Below are 12,904 nucleotides of genomic sequence, written 5' to 3'. Positions count from 1 at the left end.
TGCAGAATCTAAACTGCTCAGGATTTATTACACCACTTGGGATCACCTCCTTTCCGATGTACTGTCCAGCATAGTCAACACAGCCTTGTTTTTCCCCTTCTACCTGCACCTTTTTCTTTCCTTTCTTTGTTACTTCCTTCTTTCAATTTCTTTTGCTGCTGCCTTAATTCATAGTTAGCTTTCAAGACAACTTCTTAATAATTTTTTTCTTTTATTCCGGAAAAAAAAAATAAAATTAGACAGAAAGAGTTAACTCTTACTCTCTGTATCAAAATCATAAACAGGAAAAGCCAAAAATGGGTCTTCTTTAGCACTGAGTAAATACAGCATTAGTGGTGGAAGCAATTCAGACTATGAAATCCCTAAATCTTTTTCTTGCTAATGTTTATTAAATCAATATTTGTTTCCTTATGATTTTTTCTTCCTTTATATTTGAGCATTAATTATAAAGATAAGAAAATTATTGGGAGGAAACTAAATGATAGAGTGTTAGAAATGCAGGATTCAAAATATTAATGTAATGCTAAGGATGACTGCGTAACAAATGGTACATTTGCCAGTATGCTTGACCTGACGCAATTAATATTCCAGTTCACGCTTGGGTTTCCATGATGGAAGGTCTGAGGCAGAGAATTCTAGGGGAAAATATATCTATTGTATAACTCATTTCTCTTTCTCACTCTTTCTTTTTCCTTTTTTTTTTTTTTATTTTCCCTGACGAGTCAAAACCATCGTCTTAAAAAAAAATATATCTCTGCTTTCACACCTCATTTGCCATATTCACCACTGGGCCACCGTTCACCAGAAGGGCCTGATGTAAGGAGGTCAGTAAGAAGCTATTAGCAGAAAACCCTCCTGAGATTTCTTTGGTCTTATTGAGGTGGAAGTTAGCATGACAGTACTGCAAATAACTCAGCTGTAAGTTTTTTTAACAGTTAGCGCAGATTTCCCCATAGTGTTTGTCACTTTAGAAAATTGTTCCTGGAAATGAAGCCTGGAAATCTGGCTTTGACAGAGGCCCTTCTTAGTGTTGAAGAGCATGGGTACAGAAAAATATATTATTCTCCCTGCAGACCAGGGGTACTTTTTTGTAATCTATGGTAATTTGGAGTGTTACATATTTTCTTATGGACTAAAGGTGGGAGAAATATTGAAATCACAGCATGGGGTAATATCCAAGACAGATACTTTTCTACCATTGAAAAAGCAGTATTAAGTACAATGTGGTTTTGTGGTTGAGAGAGTATTTTATTAAAGTAGGGAAAGAAAATAAAGCAATGCTTTCAATACATTGTATTTTTCTCAAGAAGATATAGAAATATATTAAGGACCAAAGGCTTTGATCCCCGAAATTTTTAGATTTCTGTGGACTGCCAGCTCCCTGCAGAGGACAGAATGAATAGGGTATTCATCACCACATTGCACAACACAAGAAATTCCAAAAACAAGACTAAAACTTGGAGAGATATTTTTAAGAAAGAATGGAAGCAATTTTTCCAGTGATTGATCTAAACTGGAAAGTAGAATCAAACTCATCCTCTTGTCTCTCCTATCATACTTTACCAATTTTAAATCTAGGGCGAACCTTACCACAAACCTTGGGGAATTTAGAATAAATTAGTATTAATTTTATCTGTCTAGATACTAACTCTGTTGATTGCTTTGTTATGTGTCTTGTTGAATACTTCAACACATATAATTAAAATATAAAGTAATTAACAAGGATTGCTTGAAAAATCATTATTTAAATATACACTTTGTAATCAATTTTGACCCATATCTTACAAAGAGTTTCACCTGTAGAAGAAGCAAAAACTTTTAAAGTGTCTGGTTGGCCTCTCTAAACTACAAATCCATTTTCACAGTTGATATGGTATCTGTATGCATTTAATATGAGAGTATGTTAAAAAAGGGGAACAAAAGATGATTCTTTGTTAAGACACCTTTTCAGCAATAATAATTCCAAAGACACTGAATCAATAGATTTCCACAGTTATTATGGCTAATTTTGGTTTCATTGAAAGTGCTAAAAGCCAATTTTATTAGTACTCTTGGTAATACTCAGTAGCATTTCACAGTGTTTGAACCCTTTATGAACTATAGTTTTTTATTACTACCAAACATTTAATCAAAGAAGCACAAAATAGAATATACACAGTGTTTTAATAGAGACTGCAAAATGCAGTTTCAGAAAGCCATTTTACTCATGGAGACACACTATCTCTCAGTGTGACTAAAAGAAGTAACCTAGAAAGAACATCGATTTAAAGTTATTCTTGCATTTCATTCTCCAGAAGAAGAACATTTAAATTATTTCAGATACTGTATTTTTAGACTTTGGAGTAACAAACCCAAACCCCAAACCTGTGTTATGTAGATCAAAATAATAGAACAATTAATTTTTTCTTTCAGCTAAAAAAATTAAATATTTCCTCCTCAATTTGCTCTTCAGCATACTTTAATATTTTTTTAAGAAAAGGCTTAAAAAGGGGTCTAAATTATGGGAAGACTCAGCCTTGATCAAGATTTGTTACCAATCAACAAATCCATCCCTGCCAACTTTAGAGAGATGTTATTATGCCTTAGTGTTTTCTTCCAGATCACCCTGATTCTCAGTGATGAGCATGGAGATGTTTCTCTTCTGGATAATATTTAAATTTTCAGTGCCATTGTCACTTTCTATAAAATATGTTTCACAGACATACCATGAGAGCAGGGTCTCTCCCCATGGCTGGGAACCTCTGCACACTCATGGCATGTCTAGAAAACAATCTCCACAGCTGAGTATGGATGGTGCAGGAAGGGGTGGAAAAATGAAGCAACAACACAGTGAACAGTTCAGTGGAATATGTGAAAAAAGTTATTACTTTTCTATTTACTGTCATCAACATAATGAAGGCAAAACTTAATTTGTCATAATGTAGGCAGATCCAAAGGCTGTGGTAGGACTAATGAGTGAAGTGGTACAATGACCATGGCATAGAGATGGTTTGTGTATCTCCAGCAAGGGATCTTATTTGTGTGATTCTAATGCATTCCATTTATATGGAATTTGTATTGACTGTGGCATTTTATATTTGAGAGAACTTGTGTAGAAAGTATATGGTGTAACTGCGTTCAACAAGTGTGGGAGAGTGCAATAAATTCCCAGACAGCCCATGAAACTTCTCTTTATGTAGCACTTACAGATCACTGAGTGGTCACAGGCAAAACTCTACTGGGCTGATAAGAAAATTGCAATATAACAGTGCATGAAGTACTATGAAAATAATAACAGCATGAGGAGAATCTGTGACTTTATGAGATGTTTATATGAGTACAAGCCAAATCTGCAGAACAAAAGATTAAGTTGCAGCTGGACTTTACAGATCATAGAGACAGACCTGGAATTTCCCATTCACTCCAGTATTCTCTTGCCTACTGTTTGAAGCATGGATCCCTGCCATTCTAATTCAGCATCCTGAGGAGCTGAAGGAACAGCCAGTGGTTTTTTGGCATACTTGTGTTTCCACAACTTACCTCTATTCAAGTCCTCTTTCCCACTGTACATTTTACCCACTAATGAAATATTTTCTAGTGTATACTCTAAGAGGGGAACAAATAACAGAGGACCAAAATAAATTGTCATTAGACCCATACAATTTAGAGATGAAGAATGTAGCTTTTAAAATTTTAATTAGCCCAACACTATTTTGAATAAGCTGAATACTTTTTAAAAAAAGTATCTGTTAGACCATATGTTTTATATGTACCTTATTTAATTCTTTGACAGAAGAAACTGGAACTTCCCAGTAGGATATGTTAATGAAAAATGCATTAGAGCTCATTGGGGAGAGTTCTGTTCTGTCAGCCCCAAGAGTTTAATACTTTGTGAAGAGGCTGATGCCCCACACAGTTTTCTCATGGGTCCTCAGTAGTTGTCCAAAAGAGCAATACAAGATTTTAAACATTTACTCTTTTCTTTAACTTTTCCCTCATCTTGAAACCAATTTCTTTCCCTACTACTTTTACTCAAGGTTTATTCTAGTAATTAGAATTATGATAAGTGCAAAGGACAATATATTTTAACTGAGTAGTCTACTTTAAAAGTTTTAGTATACCTTTGTAGAAAATATAATTATCTTTAAACAACCCTGTATCTTTAAATAAATTTTTGTATATTTTAATAATTTGTCATCTGTTTTATGGGAAATTTAGTGGCTTTGTGCAATATGGAAAAGTAATTCTCATATTTAACAGTTCATAATTAATTCAGTAAACTCACATATGTCTATTTGGGAATTGTTTATATACAACTGATAAAATGCCTGCATATATAGGTATGATTTGGGAACAATTGTCACATAATTTTGACTTGCCAGATATTCACAGATTGTTAATGATGTAGATTGCTAAAACAGAATTTGAGATATGTGTTTTATGTCAGTAATTGTTATATTATACCACACTAGTTCCACAATTAGTGATGTAGAAAAAAAAATCAAAATCAGTGGCAAATGAACCCTTCTATTTTAGTCAGAATTTAGAAATCATTGCGCTAAATTTTTGTTTTTTGCATGTTTTCTGCTGTTAAGTGTAAACACATTGTAATAGCTATTTAGGAATTTATTGTGGACATTTTGTTGAGAAAAAAGCAAATATTTGTTTTGATATTCCAAAAATTCTCTTCTCTTTCTCCTTAACTATTTCTCCTAACTTGACTGATTTACTTTTAAAAATGCAGCAGGTGCCACTGTCTGATTTTGATCATAGTTTATGTAGAAATTTAAATGAGTTGAAGTCAAAGGCGATCCCATTTTCTGCTCAGATTCCAGGTGTCTACAATTCGCCATTCAGGAAATCCCCAGATGAAATGGAGCTGCTGCTACGGCAGTCAAAGCCACTGACCCACAGGAAGCAGCAAGGGAAGAGTCCCTTTGCTGATGAGCTCTATGGCTGGCCAACCTGTAAAGAGCCTCCAGCTTTTGTGGCATCACTGCCTGTGCTACCTGCTGACAGACAGAAACCTCAGGTAACATGTTCCAGTGACTCTGCAGCAGCTTTTGCTCTCATCTTTCGTCAGAGATTATCACAGAATATCTTGACTTGGATCACCAAGTCTGGATATCCCTTTTGTGAATGTTTTTTTAAAATATAAATCTAGTGCTTGCATTGAAGATATAAAGTCTTTGACACAGATTTGACTTAAAGAAAAAAGAAATCTAGGTGTTACGTAGAAACAGGGAAATATTAATTCTTTGTATGTTGTTTTCGTCCTTTGGGAAGAAAAGTGTAATTTATGATATTTCAAAGGTATGACCTGATATAATTGAGTATCAATATTATGATTAATTAGAGCTAGAATTCTTAATTTCCATTCTTAAATCATTTTTAAAAGGGAGAAATTAAAGGTGATAGGAAAAATTAAGCAGTTGTTGATAACTTTGTCCTCAGTTTACAATTTTTTTCCATATGAAGACTGAGGCATCCTCTCAGTTCAGAATAGTTCCTGCTCTCTTGTGTCCACTAGATGTGTGAGAGCTTTAATAACAAAGATTTCTACATGTTCTGCTCCATCACAACCAATTTGCCCAGCTTCCATTATTAACTGTCATAGTCTCAATTTTAACTTCAGCTGATGTCACTGTATCTGGCAGGTAGATTTTTTCCTTTTCTGTAGAGTTATGGACATCTGTGGGGTAATGCATCAAAGCGAATGTCTCACAAGATGGCAAAACCGCTTTTGCTCCCTTATTATCAAAACCTGCTGGGAATGTGACCAATAATATATACAGCAGAAAAAAATTTTGAGAAATTTGTGTTCCACACTTGATGATAATACAATGAATTGTAGCTTTTGCCAGTAGGTGCCTTATACAAGTACTTTAGGGATAGAAATATTTTGAGTTTCCCTCTGTTCTGAAGAATTTTTCAGTTTTCCCAGTCTACTGAATCTTCTACTTAGCTAACACATACACTTTCCATGCTGGTTTCATCATGAGTGACACAACATCTTCAGAACCTCTGACACTTTTCCATTTAGTACTCCATTCTGTATTTAAATTTCCTTAATTGTATCTTGCTTAGAAAGACAATACTTCTAAATGAGTCCTTCTTAGCAATTTTCAGTGAAACTATCACCTATCTGCAGAAATGTAACAACCTGAGCAATAAGCAGTGTATATATACAAATATCTGTAATGGTGTTTTACTCCTCTGAATCAATATTGCTCTCTACAAGTCTCTGAAAGGAGGCTGTAAGCCAGGTGGGGGGTGGTCTCTTTTTCCCAGGCATCAGGCCAAGAGGACATAACATCAAACTGTACCAAGGAAGGTTCAGACTGGACATCAGGAAGAATTTCTTCACTTTAAGGTGGTCAGGCATTAGAACAGGCAGACCAAGGAGCCAGTAGAGTCACCATCCCCAGAAATGTTCAAGAAATGAGTGCACATGGCACTTAGTGCTATGGTTTAGTTTGACAAGGTAGTGTTTGGTCAAAGATTGGACTCCATGATCTTGGAGGTCTTTTCCAACCTTTATGATTCTATGATTCTAAGAAGGTCTGTGATTCTGTAATTCTAAGAATGCCTCTGGAGAAGCAGAGGTGAGCCCACTGCTTGTAACAGTAAGAATCAACTTCAGGGCAGTTCTCCACCTTTGTCCTTCCTTCCTTGCGTTGTCCCTATCCTGACTGCTTTGAGACTCCTCATAGAATGACCTCATTGACTCACATTAGAATTGAGACAAAGTGTGAGCCAACAGGCAGTTTGGGTGATCAGGGAGTTTGGAGTTGACATAAACATGACATTATAGCTTTACCTTCTGGGACCAAGGGGCTATGACAGTCCTTGAGCAGGATGTGGCTGGTTGCATTGTCTCTCAGGAAAGAGGAAAGCTTTTGCCTTGTGAGCATGGTGAGGAATCAGGCTTTTAAATAGGGAATTCACAGTTCTTCCATTGTTAAGGTGCTCTTGCAAAATTGCTTTACACAAAATATCTTATGAGCTTCTGCTTGGATTTGGAATATTTTATAGACCTTTTTAAGTTCAGATGCACACACAGCAGTCATGCACAGATAGCCTTTTAGAACAAACCAGAAGAGTTCTGTTTATTTTCTGCACCTCAAAGAGGGAATTTACTATATAATACTTTAATCCTTTCAGCACCCTGGGATGTACACTGTGGGGTAAATTTTCAAAGCACAGCGCGTGGATTTAGCTGCCCGACTCTTATTGATGTTAATGGGAGTCACACGGCTAAATCCCTGCACAACACTTTGACAATTTAGGGTTGTATGTCTAAGAAAAGGACACTGGTTTGAGCTGATGAAACAGCTGGAAATGAAAACCCACCAGAACACATCATTCTGAAAGTTGTCTGGTGTGACCATAAGAAATTTAATTACTAGATATACTCTGTGTCCTCATTCTTTGTGGTAACACTTTTTGGCACCAAGCTTCCTTTTCTAATATCTGCCTGGCTCACTTGTTACTTTTTTTCAGGTATCTAAAATTTTTATTGCCCCTAGGTTTGGATGTTTTATATGAGGATGTCAATTATATATGTTTAAAAGAAAAAAAATTAACTATCTTTCAGTTTTCTCTTAGGGAAATGGGTATTTAGCATTTAATAGGTAAGGTCTGTGTATGTAAGATAGTGTATTTAAAAGAAAGGTTTTAATGGTGCTTCTACATCAGTTAGATCGATCATTTTTATTACTGAGTTAACTAGAATTATAGTTTGATAGAAACAGATAATGCTAAAATTAGTCATCTATTCATTAAAAGGCGTTAATAACAGAATGCACATTACCATTTGGATCTTTTGCATGCTGTTATCTGTTGTGGAATGGGGAAAGTGAGGAATGCGTAATTTAATGCAGATTGTATTTTTTATTATGAGTTTCTGATGTTATGATAAAGTAGTAAGAATGCTGATCTGCTAATCTTTATTTGGCAAACCAGTTGGCATCAAGTAGACTTATGCTGCTCAGTACAAAGTCCAAACATAGAGCATAGAGCTGTGTGAGTTTCCTTCAGGGTAAACGTTGTTGGTCAACTCCTACCATTCTTTTCTAAGCCTGACCTCCCCATAAAGATTTCCATTTTGAAGAAGGACACCTGGAACACTTACAAGCATTGTAAATTTGAAAACGTTTTTTAAACACCAATCTACTGGAGTTTCCAGAATCTTAATCTTGTAAAATGGGAATAGATACATGGACTTTGTAGAGGTTTTTTTTTTAAGATACATTTTTGAGGTCCCTATTGCTAACTAAATTTCTTCAAATACATGATTCAGAGGAACACAAAAATCTTCAGGGAATGTTTAGAATTATCTCAGTATTCTAATATATATACTCTGCTTTCATTAGTGATGTCATAGCCTTGCTTTGAGCTACCTTTACTTAGTTACATCCTTTCTCCCTCTCCTTCCATTAGTAGTCTCAGAAATTAAAGATGGAGAAAACTCCTTGCTTGGATATCTGATCTGGCCCTTATCCTGGAGATTATATGAGTCAGTATTTTCAGTGAAGAAACAATACAATATTCTGTAAGACTTCTTTTAAAATTAAACATATTTTTCTTGGTATTATTTGGTAATAGTACTTGTCTTTCTTCCTTCCTCTATATATCCACTTACTGCAACCATCTTGTAACAGAATATTCAATTTTTATTATAAACTTTAAACTTTTTTTAACTTGATCATCAGGTTATGTATTACTAGAACACTGTTGACTAGTTTCAATGACCTATTCTAATAGTAAGTAGTCTCTCATGGGCAGTAGCACTTTTCATTCTGTTTTCAGACTTTTGTATTCTTTTAAAATGAACATATTTTTCATGCAGACCATGAAAAAAGAAGGAAGAAAATATCTGCAAGAAGTGTAAATATTATGCTCATTTGCTTACTGGGACCTTTAAAAAGATCTCAAAATCTTGGTGCTGTGCCTTTAAAAAGTAAAGTTCCAATAAAAATCCATTAACTACTTTTAAATATAGCAATCCTCCTGTCCAGCTGTGAAAAGTACTAGATGATACTTATTTGCCATTTGTGTTATTTACGGTCCATGACTTTTATGGTAACTGGTTCCTATTATTGGTTTCTATTAATGTAAAACATAAGTGAACATAAATGAGGCGTGAATCATTTCTTTTTATTAGCCCCACAGTCTTCACTCAGTGCTTGCAGTAACTCCAGCTGTGACTTGTTAGTGATAACCTATTTAAAGAAGGATATCTTTAAGAATAAAGGCTGTGATTAGGATTCTTTGTCTGTTCATAGTTTCAAAAGGTTTCACTAGTTCATTGCAAGATCAACAATGATGAAAATAAAAATTAATTTTAATACTTCTAAGTTCAGGCTTGTTATAAAACTGCCATGAGTGACATGAGCACTAATTATGTTCCAGGTAAGTTCTTAAGGGTTAATACCAGAAGTGTGACATATAGGATATGTCACTTCAGCAGCACAGGAGAGGACTTCCTCCTATTTATCTATGTTTTTAAATGGTAGATACTGATACAGTCAGTTATTAAACAATATACTCTGGAAAAAAAGACGTATATGTGTATTTTTTTTAGAATTACAAAGTTAATGTGAAATTTGATCTTTTAGAAATGGACTATGTGTCTATAGTACTGAAGTCATGTGTTTGAATTCTGTGTAGAAGAATTATGTCTTAATCCATGCATAAAGTTCCCTTCAAGGTAGGTTTATAGTTACATTGAAAAGAGCATCCTCTTTAAAGTTTGTTCTATGCAAAGTAAAATACTTCAGTTTTCTGCTTAAGCAGAATTTAGATATAGTTAATGATTGTTTTTTATTTCACCAATACTTTTTTCTAAGTAAAAACAAAGTTCTCCCCTATCAGTTCTAACAATATATTTATTTAAAATTTTAAGTATTTACTAGTAGGTAAATAAATTTGGAGTGCACTCTCTTTGAAGCTTTAGAGTAGGCTATCAACCTTTATGCTACTTGTAAGTCTCTATCAAAAGGAATAGCTTTGATTATTTTGGGAGAAGAGTCTTGCTACACTTCCCAAACATTCTGTGTCCTGTTTCATCAGTGATATGTCATGAATAACAGAGGAGAAAGAGAGGAAGTGTAAGCCCAAACAGAGCTCTTGTATTCTCCTGCACCTTTCAGGGGCCGTTCCGCGATCCCGCTGAGGTGCTGCAGCAGCGCTACAAGCCCATGGAACCAACCCTGCGAGTGAGAGAGTCCATGTATTCATCACCCCCCAAGGCCAGAGAGCCAACAGGAGGGGAGGAATGGAGAGATCACATCCATGACAATCAGTGAGTTCTTGGCTCTTCTTATGTTGTTGTGAGAATGTTTTCTTTATTCCATTGCTTTCAGAAACCTTTCATGCCTGACAAAATGAAATGTCAAACCTGACAGCTTACTAGAAAACATTTTATGTATATACTTCTAAATTCTGTGTCCTCAGATTATAAACTGCTCAGGGCAGAGACCCTATCTTGTAATTGTGTGACATGTGCCATCCGTATCTATGAGTGTCTAAAAGAACTTGTAGTAGTAATAATATGTGATGCAACAGATGGCTTTAATGGGGAATAAGAAAACAAATGCAAATTCTGTCTTGCCACATGCACCTTGCCAAGGAAAAAACACTGTTTCGGTCTTCATATTCTGGAAACTTACTGGTTATGGAAAGAAAAAATGGTGTTGCATGCCAATAAGACTTGTTTTCTCTACCACAGCTCATTTGGAAGGGGAAGGAGCATATGTTGCATGTTAGAACATGACATAGAAACTAGAATAATCTTTGAAGCAGTTTGATTTCCTAAGCCATGGCAGCTGTAATAGTGCCTGTAACAGGCCAGTTCTTTTCCATAAAATCTCAAATTCAGACATAATCCATTACAAAAGATTAAAGCTTCTGTCTCAAAAGATTTAAGGCTGTTGCCAAAATATTTCCTTTTTAAATTTTTTTTTAGCATGATGACTGTTAAACACTGTTTTATCCAATCATAATAAAAGCCTGCTAAGTCACTTTCTCTGCCTTTGTAGTTAACTAGAAAAAGAATTATGTTTTGCCAAACTTTTCCTTGAATTCACTGCTCTTGGCAATCCTTTGGCCCTTCAATACAAAATTCAGGACAGAAGGGAATCACTTTTCCTCATGAGCAGCCTGTGGTCACTGGCACATGATGTTTTTCTATCTTTGATCTGTTTCATGCCTTTTTATCAGCTCCATATTGCTATATGTCAGATTCAGGACTGGGACTTAAGAGTGCCAGAATCAATTGTGTTTACATGGTTTAACTTCTATGTTTTTATTTTTGGACCATTTCCCTCAATTTAATATTAATAGTACCTTTGAAAGGAAATTCTATTCAGAAACAGGTTTGAAATTCAAAAAATATTTTATTTAGGCTACCTTTTTCACTTTTGGACGACATTTTTGGTGGGGTTTTTTTTGTTTGGTAGGTTTTTTGTGTGTTTTTTTGTTTGTTTGTTTAGTGAGAGATAACACTATTTATTTCATACTAAAATCATAAGTGAGTTCAGTTCCAGGTACAAATGTTCTCCCCTTTTCTATTTCTCTCTGTATGCTTTCATGTACTGCTGTGTAGAGGAGGAAACAGCTTAATTTTCACATCTCAACGTAAATTTCTGGTTTTTTTTCATTTTCATTTTTATATAAAATTTCTGCTGGTGAAATTTCAAAGTACCCCTATAACTAGGTAGTAATTAATACTCTACTTCTCATTTAAAGTGTTTTCTTCACTGAATTAGTTGTGATTGATGCATTTCAACTGAGGTTAGATGATGTCCTTCACTTATAGGCATGACTACATTGCCCAGTCTTTATTTGATGAAGTTTACCCCAGACATTACTGTGTCAACACTTTCAGAAGGTCAGACCTTGCAATAAATGTTTCACTGACTCTTCCATGAGGGAATTGTGAAGATTTGGTCTTGTACAGTTTGAATTTGAAGCCTCCAGTTTTGGTAGATATTATTTCATGTGGGTCTTTATTTACCTTATGGGTAAGGAAGCATTAAATGCCATCCTTAATGCACAGAAGCAATGTCCCAATAATCAATGATTCTCAGCTTCATGCACACTAAATGCAGAGTGGATTATACATTTTCAGGCTGTGATCATTCCATTTGTGCTTCTTATTCAACCAGCCATGCAAGGGTCACATCTGTAACCTTGAAAAGGTGATGACAGAGCTGCAGGTCATCACCAGGACTAATGCTCACTGGTAATGCTGCAGCTGCTGTGTGGGATGTTGGTCTCCAGGGAGGAGCCAGCAAAGAGTTACTCAGATTCTACAGTAGTTTTTTCTCAGCAGTGTCTATTATGAATTGACAAATTTCTGTTTCTTGCTATGTAATTGTGTACTTTGGGACTTTATTTCTTCCTGGTAGTGCTTCCTATGCTGATTATTTTTCTGTTTTAGAAAATAAAGAGAGAATGAGCAGCAGAAGTATGTGGCATTTATTGAGAAAGCTTGTGTTTGCATGAATGACATTTGCATTGATATGTATATTTCCAGAGTAGGTATTGTGTTGGGTCTCTCAAGACAGAAAGATTATTGGCATGTACCTGAAATTTTCAGCAACATTCAGAATTCTCACAAACCTCTAATTATCAGTGGTTGTTTACAGGATGATAGGATGAGTGTTGCAAGCTCTGAGAAAGTTCTTCCTTTTGATAAAAGGCACAAAATATTTGGAAAAGTTGTGAGAGTTTGAGGCAGGCAGAAGCAGTAAAAATGAAACCAAAATAGAATATACTGTTCTCACTTAAAGCATCTGTTGGAATTTCCTTTTCTGTAATGGAAAAGCAACTGAGTAATCCAGCCTAATAAAAATGATTCCTTTTTCTCATATAATTGAAGCTGTTACTACCTTATTGGGCTATTTTTCATACAAATGAA

General features: G+C 35.1%; 1 protein-coding gene across 1 annotated transcript in view; it reads left to right on the top strand.

The window, feature by feature from the left end:
- Nucleotides 1-12,904, top strand: part of SPATA17 (spermatogenesis associated 17) — an 85,950-nt gene that overhangs the window by 47,165 nt on the left and 25,881 nt on the right. The window contains exons 7-8 of the mRNA XM_054280239.1: nucleotides 4,808-5,011; nucleotides 10,134-10,285. Coding sequence (XP_054136214.1) covers nucleotides 4,808-5,011; nucleotides 10,134-10,285 — 356 coding nt within the window. The remainder of the gene's footprint in view (nucleotides 1-4,807; nucleotides 5,012-10,133; nucleotides 10,286-12,904) is intronic.

Source organism: Melozone crissalis, unplaced genomic scaffold (genome assembly GCF_028551555.1).
Source record: "Melozone crissalis strain CALT ecotype California unplaced genomic scaffold, PUWL_Pcris_2 ptg000027l_1, whole genome shotgun sequence".
NCBI classification, from domain to species: domain Eukaryota; kingdom Metazoa; phylum Chordata; class Aves; order Passeriformes; family Passerellidae; genus Melozone; species Melozone crissalis.
Note: the sequence above shows the minus strand (reverse complement) of the source record. Positions and strands in the feature narration are given on the sequence as shown.